This window comes from Panthera pardus, unplaced genomic scaffold, assembly GCF_024362965.1.
Source record: "Panthera pardus isolate Hobbes unplaced genomic scaffold, ASM2436296v1 HiC_scaffold_11, whole genome shotgun sequence".
Classification (NCBI taxonomy): domain Eukaryota; kingdom Metazoa; phylum Chordata; class Mammalia; order Carnivora; family Felidae; genus Panthera; species Panthera pardus.
In genome coordinates this window covers 1,420,813-1,447,242 of record NW_026526666.1, presented here as the reverse complement: position 1 = coordinate 1,447,242, position 26,430 = coordinate 1,420,813, and the positions used below count along the sequence as shown (strand labels likewise).

General features: G+C 47.2%; 1 protein-coding gene and 1 long non-coding RNA gene across 6 annotated transcripts in view; one reads left to right on the top strand and one right to left on the bottom strand.

Moving 5' to 3' along the window:
- LOC109257008 (uncharacterized) overlaps positions 1 to 19,649 on the top strand; it is a 23,156-nt gene extending 3,507 nt beyond the window's left edge. For 2 of the 3 annotated variants that reach the window (XR_008417267.1, XR_008417264.1), the window contains 2 exons: positions 529 to 608; positions 18,353 to 19,645. This is a non-coding gene — a long non-coding RNA (uncharacterized LOC109257008). Of the gene's footprint in view, positions 1 to 528; positions 609 to 15,912; positions 16,027 to 18,352 lie in introns of all 3 variants that reach the window. The other variant, XR_008417266.1, reaches the window with a different exon arrangement.
- On the bottom strand, positions 9,265 to 26,430 carry SELENBP1 (selenium binding protein 1). 3 transcript variants are annotated; one of them, XM_019432822.2, is made up of 12 exons: positions 26,392 to 26,430; positions 14,545 to 14,601; positions 14,249 to 14,361; positions 13,806 to 13,991; positions 13,029 to 13,149; positions 11,699 to 11,881; positions 11,243 to 11,421; positions 10,740 to 10,818; positions 10,524 to 10,645; positions 10,164 to 10,256; positions 9,874 to 9,992; positions 9,265 to 9,667 (listed from the first exon to the last, which is right to left on the bottom strand). In XM_019432822.2, exons 1-12 carry the CDS (start codon positions 26,420 to 26,422, stop codon positions 9,505 to 9,507), a joined length of 1,446 nt encoding a protein of 481 aa, XP_019288367.1. In that variant the 5' UTR covers positions 26,423 to 26,430; the 3' UTR covers positions 9,265 to 9,504. The 3 variants fall into 3 exon arrangements, with proteins under 3 accessions (XP_019288367.1, XP_019288368.1, XP_019288366.1); XM_019432823.2 differs by lacking the exon at positions 26,392 to 26,430 and adding an exon at positions 16,990 to 17,099; XM_019432821.2 differs by lacking the exon at positions 26,392 to 26,430 and adding an exon at positions 14,686 to 14,990.

Here is a 26,430-nt window from a genome sequence, read left to right as displayed (position 1 = left end):
CGGGCGCTGGGCACCCTTTGGAGCTTTCTTTTCCTTTGCCCTCGTCTTCAGGGTTTCAGTTTTGCCTTCGGTTGTCAGAGCAACTGGAAGAAAAGAATCAGTGGCTGATAAAATAACTGGAAAATTATGGGTGGTAGTGATGGAGGTTCGCTGAAAGTTCACACCATCTCCTTTTGATGAAAAATAAGTTGAACACCCCACCCTCCGACCCCCGCCCTCAACACAGCCTACAGGCATTCACAGCAAATCTGCAAACACGGGCTCACGTTGCTCTCTGATGGAGGCCTCAAAGTCTCAGCAGCTGTACCACATTAAGTTAAAATGCCAAGCGTTTCTTGGTTTCCCGTGGGTATTTTATTTACTTCCAAAGAGTTGCTAATGTATTAGCATACCCGTAGTTCACTCGGTGAACACTGGAATTTTGACTGACACCCCCAGGGGGTGCTGGATGCCCACATGAACTCTTGAAGAGAACATTGTGCTGAATAGGTCATGGGTTCTTAACCTTTCGGTTACGGCTTTGTTTAGATCGCGAGTCAAATGAAAGCAGTGGACCCTCTGCTATGAAAAATGCACGTGAGGACTAAGTTTTGCATCTAATTTCAAAGGTAAGGGACTGCAGGTTAACGATTTTTTGAATGGATGTATTTTGTTTGGCACAACAGATACGTTACACCTAAAACTGTATTTGGAGTCCTGACTTCTAATACATTCTCTAGTCTCATCATCAGTGTACTTTTGTAAGGAGGACAGCAATGATGCCTGATCTTGTCACCTTTGCCCTTTTTAGCCTCCATTTATCTACTACTAGCTTCTGTGGGTACTGGGAGAACCCAGGGAATTGCAGAGTTTGGGGGAATAAGGATATAGTGGCAAGACGGTTTTCTAATAACAGCAAAAATGTGTCTGATGTTTACTGTGTGCTAGACACCATACCAAATGCTAAACACCTCATTTAATGCTCCTGGCAGCTCTTTGAGGAAGGTACTTACCGCCTCCGTTTTCCAGGCAAAGAAACTGGGATTTGGAGAAGTGAAGGGACTTGTCCACAGTTACATATGTAGTTAAGTGCTGGAATCAGAATCCAAAGGCAAGCAGTCTGCCTTCAGAGCCCATTCTCTTGAACACTGTCCTAGGCCGTGTAGATACATATTCGTAGATATTCATATACAAATATGGATATAGACTGATGGAAAGGTACCCCCAAACACCACCGTTTGGTATGAGGGGAAATATAGAGCACTTGATTGGAAAAAGAGTTTGGGGTAAATTATGCCAGCTTAGGAATTCGCAGGTGGTGGGGAATAAATGGAAATTTCAGGAAAGAGAGAAAAAGTATCATAGCTCTGTAAAGGAGATTATTTTGACAGCACTGTAGAAGGTGAGGTTGTGTAGGAGGAGAGACTTGAGATGGGGAAAAAAGGCAGGTATTCATTTATGCCAGGCATTGCGCTAAGGGCTAGGGATATAAAGCTGAATGAGGTATGATGTACCTTGTCCTGAGAAGTAACAATAAAAATTATCTGGTAAGCATCACCACAGTAATAGCAAGAATTTATATAGAGTTTAATATGTGCCGAGGATTCCTCTAAGGGCCTCCCGGATGTTGCCACTTTATCTCATAGCAACTCTAGCCGATAGGTACTGTGATTATCCCTATTTTACAGATGAGAAGACTGAGGCATTGAGAGGTTAATAATTTGCCCAATGTCACACAGTAAGTGAGAGAGCCAAGATCTGAACCTAGGCTATCTGGATTCAGAATTTGCTCTAAACACTATTGTACAATGCCTACTAATATTGGGAGTGAATTTGTTGAACATTAGAAAGCAAACCATAAAAGAAAAGATGGATAAATTTAGATACATTAATATTAAAAACTTAAATTTATTTTTAAAACCACTATGAAAAGTATATAAAATCAAGCCACACGTTGGGAGAAGATACTTTCAAGACATATAACTGACAAAGGATTATTATCTGGAATTTATAAAGGCCTTCTACAAATAAAAAGATAAATAGCCAAATCAAAAAATGGGCAGAGAAGATCAACAGGAATTTCATGAAAGAAGCAGAAATGGTTCATAGACATATGAAAAGTTGTTCACTCTCTATAGTAATCAAGAAATTCCAAATTAAAACCACGATAAGTTGCCATTTCATACCCACTAAATTGGCAACAATTCCAAAGTCTGGCAATGCTGAGAGCTGACACGGCTGTGGGCCCAGAGGCGCCCTCACCCACTGCTGGTGGGGACATGGTTTGCTGTAATCATTTTGAAAGAGTTTGGAATTACTTGATAATGTCGAATATGGAAATATTTTATAATTCAACAATCCTACTCCTACAAACATGCCTTGAAAACAGAGGCAGTAGGATTTATAGTTTCACTGTTTGCATTAGCAAAACCTGGAACCCCAATGTCCATCAACAGTAGAGTGAAAAGTTGTGGTATATTCATATGATCGTATATTCATACGATAGGGCAGTGGGAATGAATGAGCCACAGCCACGTGCATCTACAAGGACGAATCTTTAGAAACAGTGAAAGAACTATAACACGGAAGAGAACATACAGCACGATGCAATTTGCAAAATTTGATGGCAGGCAAAACTGCATAATATATTGTTTATGGATAAATACATATGTGGTAAAGAGTAAGAGTAATAGAATTATTACCATAAAAGTAAAGATATAAGTTACCTTCAGTAAGCAAGGGAAAAGAGTTTTGGGAATGCTTCTTCAAGAGCCAATCGACAATGTCTTCCATAGGATCTAATTTAATTTGTTTGTTTTCCAAATAGATGGACAGTCTTTTCAAAATATTTATCATTTCCTTCTTCTTCTTTTTTTTAAAGACTTAATTTTTTTAAGCAATCTCTATACCCAGTGTGGGACTCGGGCTCACAACCCAGAGATCAAGAGTTGTGTGCTCCACCAACTGACCCAGCCAGGCGCCCCTCATTTCCTTCTTGTTATAGCTTTCCTTTCATACTCTTATCAGGTGCTAAGTTCCCTTTTTTATGTTTATTTTTATTTTATTTATTTATTTTTATCTTTGAGAGAGAGAGAGAGAGAGAGAGCATGAGCTGGGAAGAGGGGCAGAGGAAGAGAGAGAGAATTTCAAGCAGGCTTCACTGGGATCATGACCTGAGCTAAAATCAAGAGTTGGACACTCAACCAATTGGGTCACCAGGTGCCTGCTAAGTTCCCTTTTATAGTTGGGTCTGTTTCTGGACCTTCTTCTTTTCTATTGACTCTATTTGTCTATTCCTCCACCCATAACACACTGGTTTTTTTCTTTGTTTGTTTTTAAGTAGGCTTCACACCCAGCATGAAGTCCAACGCAGGGCTTGAGCTCACAACCCTGAGATTAAGACCTGAGCTGAGATCAAGAGTCAGACACTCAACTGACTGAGCCCCCAGGTGCCCCAAATAATACACTGTTTTAATTAATGTAATTATGTAGTATGTTTTGCTATCTGATGCTGAACATTTTCCACTCTAAGTTTCATTAATTAAAATAGTTGTGTCTACATATGGAAGATTGTATTTTCCAAATGCGGCCACAACAGTATTGCTGGTTTCACAGACTATTCCAGGACCTTGCCACTTCCCCATCAAGAGATGGAATCTATTTCCTGTCTCCCTGAATCTGGGAAGGCCTTTGTGACTATCTCAGTGAATGGAATGCAGTGAAAGTGATGCTGTGTGACCTCCAAGTCTAGGTTAGAATAGCTGGTACAGTTTCCTCTTTGCTGTCTCTTGGGACACTCACCCTTGGGACCCAGCCACCATGTTGTGAGGAAGCCAAGCAGCCACATGGAAAGGCCATGTGTAGCTCATAATCCCAGCCAATGTCCTGGGTGACAGCCAGCATCAATCATTGGACATGGAGTGAGTGAGCCACTGGATGATTCTAGCCTCTAGTCTTTAAGCTGCTCCAGCTGACACTGAATGGAGTCCCCATAGAGACCTGTCCAAATTGCAAATTTGTGAGAAAAAGTAGTGTTGCCATTGCTTTAAGTCATTACTTGTTGGGGTGGTTTGTTACCCAGCGATAGATGACTGGAGCACTATGCCTTTATATTTCCTGCTTAGTTCTAGAAACAGCTTAGGAATTTCGTACATAACCCTCATCCCTCTAGGACAACACATTCTGGTAAGTATGCTCCATACCCATTTCATGTTCTTACAAACCCAGGTCCACCCAACCCAAGGTTTTTGTTCAATTTTTTTCCTAAAAATGGGGTATATAGGGACGCCTGGGTGGCTCAGTCGGTTAAGCATCCAGCTTCAGCTCAGGTTGTGATCTCACAGTTCATGAGTTTGAGCCCCACGTCGGACTCTGTGCTGACAGCATGGAGACTGGAGCCCACTTCGAGTTCTTTGTCTCCCTCTCTCTCTGCCCCTGCCCTGCCCCTGCTCTCTCTCTCTCTCTCTCTCTCTCAAAAATAAATAAACATTAAAAAACTTTTAATGGGGTTATACTATTCTCTTATATATATAACTCTGCAACTTAATTTGTTTACTTAACATAATGTTGTACATATTTCTCTAAGTCAGGTAGTGTTTAGAGCAGAGAGTTTGCTAGACCTCAAAAATCAGTAAGTCAGGAAAGAGACTCCCAGTAGGGTGCCAGAGAATGGCCAGGAGCAGATATTTAGAACATGCAGCCAGGCAATCAACTTTGGAAGATGCAAGAAGGAGGGTGATCCTCACTAAGATAAATTCAATTACCTGAGGTTGTCCTGAAAGACTTACCCAAATTACAATGGGTAGGAGGTCTAATCCGTCTAAAGGGACCAATGATGAGTGGACACCTTCCAGAACTCTGTCATACTCTTTGACATGGTGGCCTGGGACTACAGCTTTTCTGGGCATATCCTTGAGCTCAGCAAACTCTCTAGAACTTTCCAGATGGTATCATAAACCAACTTGTGGAGCTGACCATGGTGCTAGCAGGAGCCCCTAGATGATACATTGGACTCAAGACATGCTAAGCTCAGTTTTGGCATTCTTGCTCCCTTAGTCTGGTGTAGGGGCATGGGGTGGTATCTTTGTGAGTACAACAGAGAAAGGTCCTGTCAGGATGGGTACAGCAGGGATTAGGGAAGATTTGGGTCATATACTGCTGGTGACTGGGTCATCTGTGACAGGAAGTACAATCTTCTTTTTGGAGTTTCTGTTTTAGTGATATAGGATCAGAAGTACAGATCTAGGATCAGGATACAGGTGAATTTTTAAAAAGTTTTTATTATGAAAAATTTTCAAACATACAAAAGAAGGAAGTATATAATCCCCTGCATACCTATACCTATCACCCTACTTTAAGAATTTTAACAAGAGGGGTGCTTGGGTGGCTCAGTTGGTTAAGCATTCGACTTTGGCTCAGGTCATGATCTCATGGTTTGTGAGCTTGAGCCCTGTGTGAGCCTGGAGTCTGCTTTGGATTCCGTGTCTCCCTCTCTCTCTGCCTCTCTCCCACTTGTGCTCTCTCTCAAAAATAAATAAATGTTAGAAAACAATTTTAAAAAAGAATTATTAACAACATCTGGTCAATCTTGTTTTATCTGTACCTCCTCCACTCTCCAACGTACCTGCTCCTGGTCATTTTAATAGAGGTGCTCATTATATCAGTACATCTGTAAGTAACTTAGTATTCATGTAAATACTTCAGTATAACTAAAAAAATAAGGACTTTTTTTAAACATAGTCCCAATGCCATTATCATGCCTAAAAAAATTAAACATAAGTTATTATCATTGAACAGCCAGTGTCCAAATTTCTCTAATTTTCTCAAAAATGTATTTCCTGTTATGTTCAAATCAGTATCAACAAGATCCAAACGTTGCATTTAGTTTTGGTTGATGTGTTTCTTAAATCTTTCTAAACTATACCCTCCCTCTTTCAACTTATTCATTGAGGAAACAAGTCATTTGCTTTGTAGAATTTCCCACATTCTTCATTTTTACAATTGCATCTTTGTAATGTTTTTAAGCTTTTGAAACTTGTTCTTCTGTCTCCTATATTTCCTGTAAATCGACTGTGAGATCTAGAGACTTGTTCAGATTCATTTTGATGTTTTGGCAAGAATACTTCATAAGTAGCACATAATGCCTGGTCATTACTCTTTTTGTGGTGCAGATTGATTAGTGAGTTCTGGTTTTGCCGGTCAGCTCTATCCATTATAAAATTTCATTTTGGTGTTTCACTTAATGGTTTTAGCAGCTACTGGTGACCACTGGTTAGGCTCATTTGTCACTAGAAGTTACAAATTGGTGTTATCCAAATTCTATCATTCCTTTTTAATGTACTAGCTGAAATTCCTTAAAGATCTTTTCCTCATCAACTATTTGGTTGTCCTAAGGTGGATTCCTGAGGAAAAGCAAGATAAATACTTGATTCTTTCTCTTTGTTCTCCAGTTTTCAGAATAACAAGATGGTTTTCTAGTATCTTTCAAACATGACCAATTAGAGTTTTCCTATGTGTGTTTTCATGAACTTCTGGATTTTAACATAGTGTATTTCAATCTATTTCAATTATTGTTCTCTTTGAAACTCTAATTGTCCCATCTTTGGCCAGTGGAAGCTCCTTCATGTTGACTTCTGTGTTATTTTTTCTTTTGAGATAATTGTAGATTCACTTATAATTGCAAGAAATAATACAGGTAGAGAGAGAGAGAGAGAGAGAGATCTCATGTACCCTTTCTTCACCCAGTTTCCCTGATGAGGCACTTTGCATAACCATAGTGCCATATCATAACCAGGAAACTGACTGACATTGATACAACTCACCAAATTTCCTCAGGTTTCACCAGTTTTACATACACTCACTCGTATGTACGTATATGCATATTTAGTTCTCTGAGATTTTATCACATTGTAGATTTGTGTAACCATCACAACAGTCCAGATACACAACAGTTCCATCACTAAAAGAATCCTCTGTGCTACTCTTTGATAGCCATCCCCCCCCCGACACACACCCAGTCCCATCCCTAACCCCTGGAAACCACTAATCTTTTCTCCAGTTCTATACTTTTGTTATTTCATGAATGTTATATAAATTGAATCATAATATCTATAACCTTTTGAGATTGTTTTTTTTTTTTTTTTTACTCAGTATAATTCTCTTGAGATCCATCCAGACTGTTGCGTGTACTAATAGTTCATTCCTTTTTTATTGCTGAGTATTATAGTCCATGGCATGGATATAGCAGTTTAACCATTAATCCACTGAAAGACATTTGGATGGTTTCCAGTTTTTGGCTGTCACGAGTAAAGCTGCTATGAACAACTGTGTGCAGATTTTTGTGTGAACATACATTTTCAGTTTTCTGGGATATATGCCCAAAAGTTCAATTTTGTTGTTGTTGTTGTTGTTGTTGTTTTGCTTCAGACTGAGAATTATTTTGTCTTTTACGGTGACTTTGCTTCCTTCTTCCTCAACGTCGCCTTTTCTCTCCCTCTAGTTGTACAGTTTGTTCTCTCAGTCTTCAGGTCGATTTCTTGGTTATTCAGAATGATTTGACAGTTATGTAGCCGTGTTCAAGGAATGAAGCAAGCCTAGGGTCTTCCTACTATACCCCCATCTTAGCTCCCCCCACTCATGTTTGGTCTTTTTTTTTTTTTAAGTTTATTGATTTATTTATTATTTCTTTTTTAAATGTTTATTTATCTTTGACAGAGAGAGAGAGACAGAGCATGAGTGGGGGAGGGGCAGAGAGAGAGGGAGACACAGGATCCAAAGCAGGCTCCAGGCTCTGAGCTGTCAGCACAGAGCCCGACGCAGGGCTTGAACTCACAGACTGGAAGATCATGACCTGAGCCAAAGTCGGCTGCTCAACCGACTGAACCACCCAGGCGCCCTTTTTTAAGTTTATTTATTTGTTTTTTGAGACAGAAAAAGAGAGACAGTGCCAACTGGGGAGGGTCAGAGAGAGAGGGAGAGAGAATCCCAAGCAGGTTCCGTGCCACCCAGGTGCCCCATGTTTGATCTTTATAAGGAATTGACAAAGTATTTTCCAGAGTAGCTGTACAGTTTTACACTTCCACCAGCAATGTCTGAATGATTCAGTTTTTCCCCATCCTGGCCAACATTTTTGTATTGTCACTATTTTCTATTTTAGCCATCATGATAGGTGTGTAGTGATATCACATGGCTTTAATTTGTATTTCCCTGATGTCTGGTAATGTTGATTATCTTTTCATGTGCTTTCTTGCCATCTTTATATCCTCTTTGGTGAAATGTCTGTTCACGTCTTTTGTCCATTTTCAAACTGGAATTTGGGGTTTTTTTTAACTGTTGAATTTTGAGAGCTTTGTGTTCTAGATACAAGTCTTTGGTCAGATGTGTCCCATGTCCTTTAGATATAACCCCTGTAGTCTTCATAGATTCTGGCATGGTAAGTGTTTGAGGCTCATTTTGTTGAATGGAATTTTAAGCCTTTAGAAGTATTAGAAATTTTCTTAATGTTTATTTATTTATTTTGAGAGAGAGAGAGCAGGGGAAGAGCAGAGAGAGAGAGAGGGAGAGAGAAAATCCCAAGCAGGCTCCGCAGTCAGCACAGAGCCCGACGTGGGCCTCAAACTCACAAACTATGAGATCATGACCTGAGCTGAACTCAAGAGTCAGACGCTTAACTGACTGAGTCACCCAGGTGCCCAAGACCTTTAGAAATATTTAAATATGATGTAGAACGATATGATCCTTTTTCTTTCTGAAGCAGTTTGGTCATTGAAAAGGACAGGGGAGAAACTTAGGAGAGAAACGTCTAGTAAGACACACTAGATCCCAAGGCCCCCATAAGTCACGCATCACACATGCCTCCTTACTTTCATTTGTTCAGTAAAGCATTCTTTGTGCTAAGGCACAAGCCAGGTGCTGGGAATAAGCAGGTAGTTTCAATGTAATGTGACATATGTTCATGCTGAGGTTAAGTGCAGGAGGCCCCATCCTGGAGAGGGGGCCTAAAAGCTTCCAGGCTGTGGAGGATGGATTGAAAAAAATAGTGAAGTTTAGGAACACCAGTAGACACTCTGTCCCCTCAGGTCTCCTTGTGACAACCACCTCCAAAGTCTTCACATTCTGTCTGGCCATAGAAGTGAGATTTGGGCACCTTCAGTATCATGTTGTAATCCCTGGTGTGAACTAGTCAGTCCCCCGGAGTCCTCGTCAGGACTTTCCCATACAAGATACAAAGGATCGGCAGAAGCGGGGTCACAGACTGTGCCCCCAAAGACAAGGTGATCTAAGAAATAGGTTCAGTAGTTTATTTCTTGGTAAAGCAATTTCCAAGAGTTTGTGTAAAAACAGCCAGTGAGCAACATGCAACAGGTGGTCAGTAAATGAAGACACCACTCAATACGTCCCAATAGCCTCTGTTTGGCTTTGGTGGGACTACCTGCCAAGGCTTGGGGGCCGAGAGGGAGCAGCGTGAAGCCAGGTGTCTGAGGAAGTGAGGGCTCAGATGTGGGATGGGGCTACCTGGGGTGGACTTCAGACCCAAATGTCAGAGCTGCAGTCACCCCCGGGGTAGCGGAGCTCATGGGCCAAGGCCGGGCCTAGGGGCTCCTTCCCAAAGTCCACCAGGAAGTTGGGGTTCAACTTCAGGCCTCCCTTTACTGTGTCTACATCGATCTGCAGCATCACAGAGCCTTCCCTGGTGGAAAGAGGGAGGGGGTAAGAAAGAGGTCAAGGGTGGCCATCCCTTTCCCCCAAGAGTTTGTGATGCAGGGGTGGGTCCTAAGAAAGGAGCAGGGCCTGTATGGCGGAGGCGGGTGGGGTGCCCAAGGAGTCTTCAGGAAACCAGACTCTTCTGGGAAAGGAGGACTTGGGGAGGGGAGCCCAGGGCTGTCTGCTTCTCACCTGATGAGATCAGGGTAAAACTGCTTGTCCCAGGCACTGTACAGAGATGTGGTGACGTACAGACGTTTTCCGTCTAGGCTCAGCTGGATCATCTGAGGGCCTCCGGGTACCCGTTTCCCCTTGGGAAAATCAGGGGTCAGGGCCCGTGATAACACGCGGGTCCTGGGAGAGGGATCATGGAGCATGCCCCCACCCCATACTTCTCCAGCATGGATATGAGGGTACCCATGAGCTGGAGTGGAGGGTGGGGGTGTGCAGGTGAGGGGTGGACGTTAGGGGTAGATCCTCACCTTGACCACCAGGGGCTCTGGCTGGGATTTTAGCTCCTGGTCCTCCAGCACTTGCACGGGCCCTCCCTTAACAATGCTGCCCCCAAGGAAGAGCTGGGTGGGGGGATATGGAACAGAAAGGAGGACGGTGGTGGGAGGTGAGGACATCGCAGGAAGAGCAGGGTGCCTCAGTCAGCATGCCCACACTCCCTCACTTGTGGCCACGACTGCCCACAGTCCTGGCCTGTGCCACCCCTCAGTCTGCATTTTTGCTATTCCTGAACCTCCTTGATCATCCCCCAGCCACTTCCTACCGTCCACCTCATCCCCAGCCTTCTTCTTCCTCCCCCTTCTCTCTCCCCCATCGTGTTAGCACCCTACCTGTCCCGTGAGGCGGGGCCTCTGAGGGTCAGAGATGTCATACTGCCGCAGGTCCCCATGCAGCCAGTTGCTGAAGTAGAGGAAGCGGTCATCCAGAGACAGCAGGATGTCGGTGATCAGGCCTGGGGCAGGGGTGCCATTCAGAGGCTGTAAGGACTTTTGTTCCCCGGGGCCAGGAATCAGCCTTCTGACTCCCAACGTCCCCTGGACACTCACCGGGCATTTCAGGCAGCATCCAGCCCTTCACTTTCTTGGGGGGCACCTGGATGACCTTCTCCACTGACCAAGTACCTCCCTGCGTCAGGAGGTGGACGGTGGGGTTAGGCAGAGAGGTGAGCCTGTTAGATTGGGGACTTGGGGTTGCATCTGGGTCTCCCCAGCGCCTGCTGTCTGCAGTGAGACAGCAGATGGAGGGCCCTCTTGCCACTTGGGTCTAACTCCTGTGCAAGACCCTTAAGGTAGGGATGATGTCTCCTTCACCACTACATTCCTAGCACTTAGCACAGTGCCTAACATAGAAGCCCACAGACGGTTTTTGAATGAATGAGTAGGAATTTAGGATTCAGGGGAGAAGAGAGATAGGACAAGTGGCCTTGGTTTTTGTTCCTGGAGAAATAGGGCTAGCGGAGTCAGGCAGAGGGGCTTGGGTCAGCCCTAGAGAGAGGGGTGCCTCATGGCTACGGATGGCTGGGAGGACAGGGCCAGAGGACACGAGGCACCTGATTCTTGTAGAAGCGCTGGATGGTGGAGCTGAGGGCACAGCCCACGAAGCCCTGGGCCGCGTCTGGGTTGTGCAGGAAGCGGACCTCCAGGGGGATGAGCCCGTCCTGCAGGGGCAGGGTCTGCACGATCTCATGGCGCTGCCAGTCCCACACATGTAAATGGCTTCCATACAGCCCTGAGGAAGGGATGGGGCCAGAGGATGGGCTCAGGATCAGGGCAGGGCAGCATGAGTGAAGGCTGGGGCACAACCCAGGGCATAAGGTTGAAAAACTGGTTGGAGGGATAAGAAGGATGCTTGAGCAAGCTGGAGTACTCATCGAGTCCTATACCATCAATCACCCCAAGAGTCGGGTTCACAGGAGAGAAGTAGGAGACCTGAAGAGGGGTTTTCAAGCAGAAAGTAGGGGTGTGTGTGCCCAGGCTCCTACTGGCCTATGGGGGACAAGTCTCACCTGCCTCTACATCAGCGGGGTTGAAGCCATCTCGAAAGACATTGGGAGCCGCCCATTCACTGCTGATCATGACATTGTGTCGAGGCTGGTACCAGAAGTCATAGCCCATGGGTGCAGCGCCCCCAGGCCGTTCCCATGTTCCCTTCACCTCGAATGTCTCTCCATCCAGCAGCACGAAACCCCCTGAACAGTGAAGGAAGTAAAGTGGCAGGTAGCAACAGTGGAGATGCCAGCCTTATCCAGCCCTTGCCCCCAGGCATGTCCAAGGGGCTGCAAGTCCATTTCATGGTGCCCCTTCCTCCCCCTGGATTTGCTAGGTCCTTCAATTCAGGTGCCCAAAGGGTTCCATCCAGGGGACCAGGTGGGAGGGGACTCATTCTGGTGCCCCTACCTCCCATCAACTTCATCCCGGTCCTAGACCACAGGGGACATTTCTGTCCCCTTGAGCCGAGAGTCTGGGACTCAGAAGGCTGTGGCTCTCTTGCCCAGCCTCTCTCTCAGTGTGGACTCCCTTCCAGAGGCTAGGCTCCATTCTGCTCACTAAGTTGTATTTTTTTAGAGCAGACAAATTGCATATACTCGTTATTCACTGTGAATGCCTAACATGTCCTCCCTTGCTTAGTGTGTTATGACGCCTTGATAGTCCTTTGCAAATACAACTAGATGTCAACTCCTCAGTGGTATTAAACCTAGGAGGGTCACATTCCTCCTACCTCTGAGAAGGAACTGGTGTCCCACTCCAAGCCCTCAAATGGAATAGGTAAGGTTCAGAGAGAAACAGCTCAGTGTGGTGATTAGGTCATAGATTCTGGAACCACTCTGCTGGGTTTGAGTTCTGCCTCTACAGCTTATTAGCTGTATGACTTTGGTTAAGTTATTTACCCAGCCTGTGCCCTGGCTTTCTCATCTGGAAAACAGAGATGCTAGGCACACCTACCTCATAGGTTGTACCTGGCGCACAGGAGACATTGTGTAAGTATTAGCTAAGACAGCACCATAAATGAGAGTGCCGATGTGAAGATTAAGGACCCCACGGACTGTGAGACTTGCCCATGAATTCGTAAAGGCTGATATTAAATGTCTGTGTTTTCCGGGGTCATGTCATAGTCCCCCAGAACATAGTGCACTGTTCTGACTGAAATTTCTAAGTGAATTTGTCATTCAAGTTTCATCTTTATAGAAATCATTGAAACGACTAAAGTTCCTTGACTATAGTTTAAATTTTGGGTAAGACCCAGCCCTCTGGTTCTCCCTGGAAGGTCATTCAATCCCTCTGCCTCAGCTCGGGAGCTGTTCTCCCCACAGATGTGCCTACAGTACCAACAGGTACCTTTGCCATTGCCTTTGGGGTCTCCCAGGGAGCTGACCATCACCTCCCCACTAGCCAGGCAGTGGCTGGTATGGACGTAGCCCAGGTCACACTTGGCATGGATGTCTTCAGCCTCAATGACCTGGATATGGGTAAGGAATGGCATCAGAATGTTATAGGGCTGGGGGGACCCACCTGTGACTCCCCCATCCCCCCACTCCTATCTGCTGACACCATCATATTTTTTCCTTCAAGACATGAACACAATTTTCCCAGGGGGAATATGGCAGAGATTCAGTCTGGTAGCTTCTGCAGAGCAGCAAGGGAGAGTCTGAGAGATTAACTCCGCAGGCGGAAAACACTGACTTCTCTCCCATCGTCTGTCTTGAAGGCACTACGACCCTTGAGACCAGAAGCTCCTCCCCTGCTGGGCCATCACCAGCATCAAGGCACAAAGATGGCACTCAACCATGTGTTGGGAGGGGTGGTTAGAGGCTCCTGCCTGAGGGAAGTCCTTGGCTCATAATTGGCTGGGGGAAAAAAGGGCTCCTTCCCTCTCTCAGAGTCAAAACAAAAAGCTCCTCCCAACCCCTCTAGTGCCCACCCCCATGATTCTATATGGTGACCACCCGCAGGCCTTGGTAACCCTCCTCTGAAGTCCCGCCCCCGCCCCCTGCTGCTGAGCCCTGACACTGTGCAAGAGCTGAAGGCAGCTGGCTGGGGGGTGGCCTGTGGCCTGGAGGGTGCCCAGAGTGGCATGTCCATTAGGTCCTTGAGCAACAAAGGCAGGGAACATGCCTTGTGTAGCTTCGGGGCACGGGGCTCGGAGCCCACATCCACCACATAGATGCGGGAGGACATGAGACAGGGCAGCATCAGTTTGGTGCGGGACTTGGTGCTGTCCCCGAAGCAGCTGCTGCAGGTGTTCCATCCTGAGTGATGCAGTTCATCCTTCAGGTTGGGCATGGGCAGCCGGTGGATGACCTAGGATGGGAGAGGGGGCAAGGGGTGGTGCTCACCCAGACCATGCCACTGGGATCCCTGGACCCACTTGGGCTGGGCAGCACAGCACAGGCTGGTGTTCATCGTTGTCCTGTACCTTGGGGGTGCCCTTGTGCAGTGAACAGACTGTACAACCGTACCCAAGGAGGGTGAAGAAGGATGCAGCTGGGGAAGGGCATTGCCGGGGCCAGGGCTAGAGAGGGGACTCAGGGTACTCCAGTGCCCAAGCTGCACCTCACCTGGCAATAGTGGGGAGACTTGGGGTCAACGTCCACGGTGGCCAAATAATCCGGGGCCTCAATGCCTGTGTTTCGGTAAATACAGGGCAGGTAGATAATCTCTTCCCTGGGTCCTAAAGAGTAGAAAGCAGTTAGTGGGGATGGCAGGGTAGAGAGGAATGATGGGCACGGAGCTGGGCATGCCCGAGGCTGAGGCCTCAGGTCTCCTGCCCTCACCGGCAGTGGGATCAGTAGAGGATGATGGCTTTGCACAATTCCCTTCTGGGGGCACAGGCTGGCAGATGCTGCACACTTACCTTTCATGGCCTCCAGAGGGGTAGGGTAGCCCGGTCCACACTTCTCACACTTTGTAGCTGTGAAAACAATGAGGCAGGTTGGCTCCGTCACTCCCTGCAGGGTCAAGGCTCCTTCCCTACCTGTGGCAACACATATCCCACCACGTGCTAGCCCAGGTCCTGTCCCGACTCCGGCCCTGTCACCACCACCATCCTCCCCGGCCCTCAGAGCCCTGATGCATGTGTGCATGTGGCAGGAAGAGCCTTCACAGGTATGACCTGAAGGTGGACAGACACTCAAGCAGGACCCAGGAGAGGGGCAGGAGAGGCTGTGTGGTACAATGGCTATGACATTGACTTGCGTCCCAGTCCCGGCTGCTCACTGGGACTTGCTCCAAGCCATGGGAGCTTTGGGGCGAGTTACTTAACCTCCCCAGCCTCAACATCCACACCATCTGTAAAAAGAAAGTAATAAGAATACCATGACTGGCTTTTATTAGAAGGAAACAAGAAGGTGCAGTGAGTGAAGTATGCAGCTCGTGCTTGCCTGACAGGAGCCCATCAAAGCCTGGCTGTTCCTCAGCAAGTGAGGGTGGTGCCTGTTCACCTCCCTTCCCAGAAAGCTGTCTCTGCCAGGGTCTGGGACACTTCCTGCCTTTCTCCCCTCTGGGTCCTAACCCAGGCTGCTGTCCAAAGCCTGGGTTACTTCTCCGAAGGTCTGGTAAGGATCGGAGGCTGGTTTGGGGCCACAGAGCTGTTACCACCTGGATGTGCAGAGACTAGTTTCTACCCCCGGGTGTCACCCACTTCCTGCATCTGTAACGCTAGGTGTTTGGTCCTGCTCTGGAGGGCTCAGAGGCCCACCTACCAGAGCTATAGGGTGTGGCCCTCCTTGTCCCTGAAGTCTGGCAAGAGAAGCCACATGGATCTACAGGACCAACATCAGTCTCTGAGAAGGAGGGCTGCCAGGACCAGGTGTCAGGCATCAGGGTTTGGAGCCTGACCAGGAGGCAGAGGGAGGACTAGCACAAAGGAAGCTGTAGGAGGAAAGAAATCCCGGAGTGGAGATCACAGGATGGGGCGTTGCCTCCTTGCTGCAGCCCATGGCCGGTCTGGCCACTGCCCTGACAGCTGGGGGGCCACAAGTAGGGAGGCAGGAGTAGCCAGAGTTGAGCCTCCATGGTACCTGGAGGCCCTCAGTCGGGCCTCAGCCGGGAAGCCAGGTCCCCTACTCATGGCAGCCAAGTGACTTAGGAGGCCCAGGTGGCAGCAACAGCATTGTTGAGTGCGGAAACCTGGTTTCAAGCTCCAGGTCTGATGTCTGTTCTCTCATGTTCTCTCCCCTGCTTTGGCTAAAAGCGGGTAATAATATCTTACCTTCTTTTCTAGGTGCCCATGAAGGTCAAATAAGCCAATGTATTCAGAAGTACTTTAAAGGAGAAGTGTTGTATAAATATGGGAAAGGACTGTGCCAGAAGCTGGGGACAGAAATCCCAGGCAGTGGTTGCTGCTCATAGGGCTGGGTGGGTGTGGCAGGGTGAGAGGTCCAGTCCAAAGGAATTAAGGGGACTTGTGCCAGGGCTTGGCACAGGAGGGGAGGGAGAGGGGAGGGAGGTTGCCCAACACAGAACAGAAGGAGATTCAAAACTCCCAAGACCTCAAGACAGAGACACAAAACCCGCAAAGCTGAACGGAGAGAGAGAAATAAAGGTGTGAGGGAGGTGTGAGGCTGTCTTCCTGTCCCTGCCCCCACCACCTCCCAGCAGTTCTTAGAATCAGTCAGGCCCATGCACCCACCAGGCCCCCAGGAGCATCAGTGTTCTTTCTGGGAAACAATGCCCTGTCTTAAGCATCTTTAGCAAGATCTCTGAACATCTGTGGGTTTAGGATGAACACAGGGTAGCTCACTGGAGCTTCTAGGAGCCTGAGAGTGAGGAACAGGAGGGCTTGGGGACTGGGGGGTGGGTTGAGGGGTGGGAGGCACTGGAATAGGCGCCCAGCGGCAGAGTGTGGGCTCCGCTTTCCATCCCAGAGTGATCAGGTTCCGGGTGGCTAGAGAGCCATCTGTCCCCAAAGGCCTGGGCTCCCTACTTCCTGGAGTAAGAAGCTGGCCCAGGGCTGAAATCAGGACTGTCATTCACCTATGGTGATAGGCTGGGGACAAAAGGTTCTGCCACTGTATTCCCGCCCCACCAGATATTCCCAGCTGCAGAAAGGCGCCCGGGCTGCAGCTGAGAAGCCAGGTGGGGGTCCAGGGCCACCCATCTCCGCAGCCCCTCCACCCTCCTCTTCTGGCACCCTCTAGAAACTTTGGCTGAGCTGGGAGATTCAGGGGTGGGGGTGGGGTGGCGCCGGTGGAGCAGAGTCCAGCGCCTGCCCCCCCACTCAGCTCTCCCGACCTAACTTTTCTGCCACTTCCAGTGGCAGGGTGGGCGGCACTTGGTTGTCAGAAAGCCCCCTCCTTACCCATGCTGCTTGCTGGTATGCTTTGATCCTGACTGGCCTGTCAGGAGGGAGCAGAAACAGAGGCCGGGCTGGTGTCCGAGGCACGCTGTGCCCGGGAAGGGGCAAAGGGAAGGAATTTATACAACCAATTGGGGGGCGGGGCGGGGCAGGGGGAGGGCCCCGGCTACAGCCCAGGGTGAACCACCAAGGGCAGCTGGCCAGGACGTTCTCAAATGGCCTGGGAGGCTGCTGTTTGAGTTGCAGGGTGTGTGTGTATCTGTGTGTGCGCGTGCGCGTGTGCTAGGAGCCTGTGCATTTGCAGATATGCACTGTGCCTGTGTGTGTATCTCTTGTGGGTGCCTGGGAATACTTTGTGGGTCTGTGTATGTGCACAGTCCTGTATGCCTGTGTGTGTGTGTGTGTGTGTGTGTGTGTGTGTCTTTGTGTGTGCATACGTGCCTGTGTGAGTGTTCCTGTGTGTCTGGACTTGTGCATGTCTGTGTGTACTTAAGTGAGCTTGTGCCTGCCGGAGTGTTGCTTGTGTGGGCCTATGCATATGTGTCTGTGCGCGTGAGTGTGTGTTTGCGCGAGTGTATGAGTGCACATGTTCCTGTGTCAGTGCTTACCTCTGTACTTGGGTCTGTTTCCACGCAGGGCTGTGGGCCCATCTGCTCCTATTCACAGCCAGGGTCAGCTCTCTCCTAAGATTGCCCTCTGATTCCAGACGTCCAGGCTCCAAAAGGCACAGTCCTACCCACCCCCAAACTGCCCACCCTGTCCTCCTGCCATGGCCGCCCTGACAGGAACCGGGGTTAACTAGGACCCATGTCCAGGTTTCACTTTCTCCTGACTTGTGTATTCCTGTTGAGCTTTGAAGTGGAAGGAAAATTGGCAGCACTCATTATCACGCTCATTACCCTCATAAATCCCGGCAGGTGGAAGTGTAGTGCCCCCCCCATCTCTGGGCTGGGTACCTCATACAGCTCCCTAGGTGGGTAGCAGGGCCCCAGAGCAGTCCAGCATGATGTCACTGTCCCTAACTGGCCTGTGACAAGTCAGAAGACTCTCAGGGTTCCATTCATCCAGGAAGGAAGGAGTCCCCCAGCTGGAGGATTCAATGCCACCAGGGCTGCCTAGCCTGCTAGTACAGGGTCCCAGGGACATGCCACACAGCTGCCAAGCAAATGACAGGTGCTTGCTGAAGAACCAAGGCAAGGTTGAGGCCTGATCTGTTAACTTTCTCTGGGGCTGCCCCAATCCAGAGAGGCCCAGGTTCAAAGGGCTGGGCAAGGGAACCCACCCCACTTGTTTTTCATCGTGAAGTCAAGGGGCCCTCTTTCCTGAAACCTGGCTGCCTGACAGGGGTAACATTTGCTTCTTCTAGGAACCTGCTGACTCGGCGTCTATAGAAGCCACTTTCATCTTGGATGAAAGCTATGGGGTGAAGTTTTTATTGGATAGTGAAAGGGACGAAGTTTGGTCTCGAGACTGCCGGTGGAAAGATCCATGGTGTTTCCAAACCGGAGTGAAAGGAAGAACAAAGCTGGGCTGCAGTATGACAGATGACGGGCATCTGTCCTCCTGGTTCCTGTGGGTAAGGGAGCACCCAGAGGGAGATGCTCTGTGGCTGCCCTTACCCCCTTCTCCTCACTATCACTCAACTCCCCTGGCTCTTTCCTACATCTGGGTCCTCACCATCACGCCATCAGCCAGGCATGTGCTGCAGTCAGCCCTGTGGGTGCAGCTGTCCCCCAGGGGGTGGCCCAGGGGGCTGCTTCTTCGCCTGGGCTGGCCTCCCCATCTGCTGGCTGTCTCTCCTCACCCTGCCTCCAGCCTGCGCCTCTGGCCTCCTCCTCCTCCTCCTAGGACCCCATCTCATACCTCCTCTACTTTCCTGCTTTGGGGCTTGAAGTAGCCTTACAACCAAGATCTGAAAGAGAAAGAAAGCCCATCCTCACCCCCTTGTCAAAAGTTCTGGGGCACCTGGGGGGCTCAGTCGGTTAAGCGTCTGACTTCGGCTCAGGTCACGATCTTGCAGTTCGTGGGACCGAGCCCCGCGTTGGGCCCTCTGCTCTCAGTGCTGAGCCCACCTCAGATCCTCTGTCTCCCTCTCTCTCTCTGCACCTCCCCCTTTTGCGTATGTGCTCTCAAAGTAAATAAGTAAACATTAAAAAAAAAAGGTTCTTGAATCATCACCCCCAAAGAAACTGTGATTTTGCTTATTCTAGACAAGAACCGCAAAGCACCGTTCTGTCACAGACTGTAGGTTCTTTCATGCTCTGAACCCTGACCTGGTGTTCTCTGTGGCTCCTGAATGGCACCCCTAGCCCCTACCTACTGCTTCCTCCACAGCCTGCAAGGTGGTTGGGAAAATTCGTTCAAATCAGGGCTACAGGTGGAAGCAGCCCAGGGAGAGGGCTCAGGCTGGTCGTAGAAGGGTCCATGGCCCATGGCGTCTTTGCTTCCATGATGGGCCACCCCACTCAGCCTCACTGTGGCTCAGGCATCCCTAATGTTGCTTCTCAGGAACTTATGCATTCTCTCCTCTCTCTGATCTGCCCTTCCATAGCCAACCAGAGTCCAACTGGAGCTGGCTGACTCCCAGATTGATATGAAGGCATATGAGGAGGGCCTCGAGCTTCCTGCCCTGGGCAGTCCCAGGGAGGGTGAGACCCCAGCCCAGGTCTGCTAATCCCAGGAGGCCATATGCCTGACACTGGGCACCCCCACCCCAAAGGAGGGTGGGTGCGGCCCATGTTCCTTCCTGCTGGTTCAAGCTCCAAAAAAGCACAGTAAATATTAGAGGAGGTAGGTTATCAGGCCAGCAGCTGAACAGCAAGGCGGTTATGTAACCGCTGCCTGAACTTTGGCTTTGCTCCATCATCTGCAGACAGAAAGCAGATTCTTGTGGTGTAGGGGGTATGGAGCCCCTCTGCTGGTTCCCCCCTTTCCTTCCAGTCTCTGCCAGACGTCTTTGGGCCTCTTTAAACAGACCACTCTTTGGCAAGATGACGAAGTGAGGAAAGAAAGATTAAACCCAGAGAAAGGAAAGGAGAGGAGATGACGTCAGAGTCTCCAAGAATAATTTAACGTTTAAAAAAAAAAAGAGACAAAAAGAGGGACGCCTGGGGGGCTCAGTCTGTTAAGAGTCTGACTTCAGCTCAGGTCATGATCTCTCAGTTCATGGATTTGAGCTTCGACAGCTGTGCTGACAGCTCGGAGCCTGGAGCCTGCTTCGGATTCTGTGTCTCCCTCTCTCTGTGCCCCTCCCCCACTCATGCTCTGTCTCTCTCAAAATGTAAATAAACATTTGAAAAAATTTTAAAAAAAGAGAGAGAGGAAAAAAAGTGTTGTTCTTCATCTCTCGCAAAACAAAAGCAATGGGGAAGCAATCCCAGTCCGGCTGGTGGGGGGGTGGGGGTGGAGGGGAGGATATCAGAGATCAAGCAGAACTAAACTGAATGAACTACCTGGTCACACTCGCCCTTGCCCGCAGCACCCCCACTTAACCCTTGCCACACCCCAAATTTGTAGGTAAATCATCCTCCTTTGACTTAGGAAGAAGCTGAGGCTCAGAGGGGCCAAGGCCAAGTTAGGTGCCGAGGAGGAACCCCTCTCAGGTTCCTGGGTTCTGGAGCTCACAGTTTTTCTAATCACTCCAGGCCATTTGGTGTTTTGTTTGGCTCTGTTTGGCTTGGGAGGGGTGTGGGTGGTGGGGAGGAAGAAGCTCCAGAAGGAATGTGGAAAGCTGTGCTGTTTTGTTTCTGGGGACTCTCAGGGACACTTTCTTGGGAATGGGGAAAGAAGAAGCAGGTGTCTCCTGAACTGAACAGCGGGGTCTTCCTGGTGCGGAGGGAGTGGGGGATGCCCCCTGCTACAGGAAAGGTACTACGTCCATGTGTAACCATGGTTACCTTTGGAGAGAGGCAACGGAAGGAAGGGGATAATTTTTTTACTTTTGTTTCAGACACTTGTATATATCTATTTTTTAATGCTTATTTTTTTATTTTTGAGAGAGAGAGAGAGAGAGAGAGAGACAAGAGTAGGCGGAGGAGGGGCAGAGAGAGAGGGAGACACAGAATCCAGAGCAGGCTCCAGGCTCTGAGCTGTCAACCCAGAGCCCGATGCGGGGTTTGAACTCATGAACCACGAGATCATGACCTGAGCCGAAGTCAGATGCTTAACTGAGCCACCCAGGCACCCCCAGACACTTGTACATTTAAAAAAAATTTTTTTTAATGTTTATTTTTGAGAGAGAGAGACAGCATGAACAGGGGAGGAGGAGAGAGACAGGGAGACACAGAATCAGAAGCAGGCTCCAGGCTCCAAGCACAGAGCCTGACGCGGGGCTTGAACTCACAAACCACAAGATCATGACCTGGGCCAAAGTCGGACTCTCAACCAACTGAGCCACCCAGGCGCCCCGACACTTGTACATTTTAAAAAATAATAAGCATGTATTACTTTTGTAATCAAAACCCCAAATAAAGGTACTAATTTATTTTATTTATTTTTTTGCCTGCCTGCCCTTTCCTTTGGGAGAGACACGCGTGCGTGGTCATTCATTCAGTCTTGGCCTCCACCAGGTTTGGTAGGCAGAGTGGGAAACAAGGCAGTTTCTGCCATCATAGAGATGATTTGCGGAGGGAGATGGCAACTAATCAAGGCAATAGCATCATTACCAATAAAGTGCAATGAAGGACATGGGGTAATGTGGGTGGCCGAGAGTAAACGGGGATTGGACAGGGTGGTCTGGTCTATACATGTGCAGGTTTGTGTGCAAACGAGCAGCGCGAACAGAACGAACACACCCAACACACAACTCAAGGTGCCTGTGGCACCCAAGGCAGCAGCCTGCGGAGGCCTCATGTGGGACTGGCTGGACAGGTGGAGGTTTTTCGAAGCTAAGCAGTTCCTGAGCCACGTCCTGCTCATTTCTCCTGGTTTTAACAGACCAACGACACGCCCTGTGCAGGAGGGAGTAGCATTTACTGAGGACCTGTTAACAGGTGTGGCTGGTGCCAGGCCGGGCCCTGCACACTAGCAGTTAGCTCAGGGACTGCCCACAGCAAACTGGACAGGTAAACAGCTTTTTCTTCATCTTACATCAGAGGAAACAGAGTTTTACAAATTCAACCAGCTGCTCACGCTAATTTCACAGCACCTCCCTATCTCTGAACAATGCTGAGTTCAAAGCCTGCCACTCAGAATAACAACAGAGCTCAGAGGAAAAAAACCCTCTGCCAGGGCTGGGGGTGATCTGAGAGGCACTTGGAGGGCTTCCAGCCCACCCTCAGTGCACTCAGAAATAGCCGCCTTCTGGCCTGTCACGGATGCTGGAAAGATCACCACTAACAGTTTATTTCTGTGGGATGGGATGTCCTCTTCTCACCTTCTCAGCCTCAGAGGTTACCCTTGAGGTGCTAAGCATGGCTTGGTTTTATCAGAGGCATGCCTCTGATAATAAGAGCAAGGGAGACTTGGAGCGCCTGGGTGGCTCAGTTGGTTGAGCTGAGACTTCGGCTCAGGTCATGATCTCGCGGTTTGTGAGTTCGAGCCCACATCTGGCTCTGTGCTAACAGTTCAGAGCCTACTTCAGATTCTGTGTCTACTCTTCTCTCTGCCCCGCCTCTGCTCGGGCTCTGTCTCTCTGTTTCTCAATAACAAATGAACGTTAAAAAAAAAAATTTAAGAGCAAGGGAGATGCGAAGGAGAGGGAAGTGTTTAAAAAGCCGTCTCTTGGGACAGAAGAAAAGAAAGGCAAATGAGAGAGGGAGATCTCTTTCTCTCTCTAGGTCTCTCTCTCAGTAGAAAATGTCAATTTTTACAAAAATAGAAGAGTATGATGAACCTGCAGTTACACCACCACCTTCCCTAAAACTCTGCTCACAACCCTACCTGCTTCAACTCTTCTTCCTAGCCCTCCTCTACCTCAGATTTTCTTGAAGCCAACACGAGACACTGTATTATTCCTTGCATTAATATTTCTGTAAGCATCCTTTCAAGATTAGAATTCTTTTTTTTAATTTTATTTTTTAAAAATTTACATCAAAGTTAGCATATAGTGCAACAATGATTTCAAGAGTAGATTCCTTAATGCCCCTTACCCATTTAGCCCATCCCCCCTCCCACAACCCCTCCAGGAACCCTCAGTTTGTTCTCCATATTTATGAGTTTCTTATGTTTGTCCCCCTCTCTGTTTTTATATTATTTTTGTTTCCCTTCCCTTATGTTCATCTCTTTTGTCTCTTAAAGTCCTCATGTGAGTGAAGTCATAAAATATTTGTCTTTCTCTGACTGACTAATTTCACTTAGCATAATACCCTCCAGTTCCATCCACGTAGTTACAAATGGCAAGATTTCATTCTTTTTGATTGCCGAGTAATACTCCATTGTGTGTGTATATATATATATATATATATATATATATATATATATATATATACACCACATCTTTATCCATTCATCCATCGATGGAAATTTGGGCTTTTTCCATACTTTGGCTATTGTTAATAGTGCTGCTGTGAATATCGGGGTGCATGTGTCCCTTTGAAACAGCACACCTGTATCCCTTGGTTATATACCCAGTAGTGCAATTGCTGGGTCTTAGGGTAGTTCTATTTTTAGTTTTCTGAGGAAACTTCATACTGTGTTCCAGAGCGGCTGCACCAGCTTGCATTCCCATCTTTTTTTTTTTTTTTAAACCACTGTCTCATAATCGCACCTATGCAAATTAGTAAGTCTTCACTATTATCAGATATTCAAATTTCCCCTTTTGTCTTACACGTTTTTGTTTTACAGGTTATTTGAATCAAGATCTGAAGAGGGTCCGTACCTTTCTATTGTTCTTTTTCTTATGCATTTTTTAAAGTTTATTTATTTAGTTTTGAGAGAGAGACAGACAGAGTGAGAGGGGGAGGGGCAAAGAGAGAGGGAGAGAGAGAGAATCTCAAGCAGGCTCCACACTGTCAGCACAAGCCCCATGTGAGGCTCCAACTCATGAACTGTGTGATGATGACCCGAGCCAAAACAGAGTTGGACGCTTAACCAACTGAGCCTTCCAGGCACCCCTCTATTGTTAAATCTGTTTAATCTGTAGGAAAGCAAGGGTATCTATCTACCTTGAAGATAGATTCAAGTTTAAGTGAAGGAGGATCTCACTACAACAGAAATTATGTATCTTGTCACATATCTAACCTACAAGAAGAAAAAGTGAGGTGGGTGTGAACCCAGTGTTGTAGTCTAGAGGAGGTAACAGCGACATCAGTCCCAGGGACACAGGGAAGTTTGCTGTGACTTCCTCCCCGGCCCCTCCTGTGCCAGCCTTCCTCCTGTGCCAAGCCTGGCTCCAGAAAAGCTGAGACGAGAACCATAAAAAGGCTTTTATGCAATCGTCTCCACCTTTACAGAGGCTCACTTGGCTTGCACCTTCTCAGTTACAAGCCCTGGGAAGAAAGAATTACATCAGTTTCGGTTAATGGCCCAAATTAAGCCATCAAAACCTCTAATCAAGCTTCCATTTTGGACATGTTATAATACTGTAAATAAAAAAAATCCAAAGGAAAATGAAAGCCCTTCTATTTGAGGTTGGAAGGACCTTTGGCCCCTGGAGTCGTATCTCTGAGTCACAGTTTCTCTACTAAGCTCAGGACAGGCAGGAACAAATTCCCCTCCTTCTCAGGGCCTACATTTTCTCACCTCACCACCAAGATGCTGCCTGGGAAAAGGGCAAGCAACTTGGATACTCCCTCCAGTGTCCCAAAGAGACAGGAATCCTGAGGCTTTGGGACACCTGTCTTCATTCTACATGGAATCAGAGGAAGGTCTGGGAAAGGGCCTCACTGCATGTCCTGGACTCTCTGTCTTCCATATACTATATCTAACCTGCTGTTCCACTGCAATTTCCCCAGGGTCACAAGTGTAGAAAGATGGAGAGTGCTGTTTGGAAAGGGGATATTTTGGGATTTCCTGTCTCACCTTATCAAAAGGCTGCTCAGAAACCAGAGTTTAAAAAGGCTTAAACTGAAAAATGATGATCTCTCTTAATATAGAAAGATCTCCGGGGCACCTGGGTGGCTTATTTGGTTAAGTCTCTGACTCTTAATGTCGGCTCAGGTAGTGATCTCACAGTTCGTGGGTTCAAGCCCCGTATTGGGCTCTGTGCTGACAGTGTGGAGCCTGCTTGGGACTCTCTCTCTCCCTCTCTCTGCCCCTCCCCAACTCACACTGTCTCTGTCTCTCTCAACAATAAATAAACTTAGAAAACAAAAGAAAAAAAGTATACAAAGATCTCCAACAAATCAATCAGAAAAAGACAATCGGTCAATAGAAAAATATTCCAAGGATATGAAAATGAAGGTTAAATGGGTAATAAACATAAATAAAGATACCCAACCTCATTAGCAACTAAAGAAATGCTTGTTAAAACAACAACATGACAGGATTTTCAAAAATAAGAAGATTGTTAACGTTTAGTGTTGGAAGAGGTGTGAGGACAAGGACACTCTTGTATTTTTTGGCAAGAGTATAAAATGGTGGAACATTTTCAGAAGGCAGTTTAGCAGCACCTGGCAGCATTTTCAGTGGGAATCCACCTTGGATGATCCACTCTGTGGAAATGGACAAGTATTCAAATCTATTAATAAGATGTCCACTGCAACCTTGTTCATAATAGTGACAGGTTGGAAACAACCAGTAGGGGAATAGTTCAATATATTATGGAACATCCATAACATGAACACCAAGAAACCATAATGTATAACTTTATACATATGGATGTGGAAGGATATCCAAGAAATATGGACGAGGGGGAAAGAGACAGAAAATAGTATGAACCCATTCAATTTAAACTATATATAAAATTAATTAATTAAACCATATAGTTTTATTTAGTTTGACTACTTTACATATTAAACTAATTAATTTAAATTATAATTTATAATTGCATAGTATATAATTACATAACTTCTAATTTAATATGTACTATAAATGTATACTATAAACAAACAAACAAACAAATAAATAAGGTTACATGTTTACAGAAAAGTATTTGAAGAGACAAAACTTCTTGTAGTTCTTGTAAGCTCATACCAAACTTACCAAATGTAACCAACACTGGTTACCTCTGAGGACTTGGATTATAGGGAAAAATATTTCTTTTTCACATTATGTACCAATTTTGTATTTTTTACATTTTTTTAAGTAAGCTTGAAATACACACATAATTTAAAAATTGAAATAGTGAAAGAATACGATAACACTCTTGTGTCTTGAGCCAAAATTTAAAAGGTTAAAATCCAGTCATGGTGAGAACATGAGGAAAAGGTCATCACTGGAGATGGGTGAGAGTGCCAACTGGTGCCTTATTTACAAATGCGATTCGTCAATACCTATCAAAAGTTAAATTGTGCACAGCGTTTTTACCTGGGAGTTCCAGTTCTAGGATACGGTCCATAGAAGCAC

Bases quoted from the DNA above. Each gene is read 5' to 3' on its own strand.
- SELENBP1 (XM_019432821.2), bottom strand. From the start codon at position 14,773: ATGCACACATGCATCAGGGCTCTGAGGGCCGGGGAGGATGGTGGTGGT. The intron at 14,362-14,544 runs GTAAGTGTGCAG...TCTACTCTTTAG, and splicing joins CCCTCTGGAGGCCATGAAAG to GACCCAGGGAAGAGATTATC. The intron at 13,992-14,248 runs GTGAGGTGCAGC...CTCCCATCCTAG, and splicing joins AGTCTCCCCACTATTGCCAG to GTCATCCACCGGCTGCCCAT.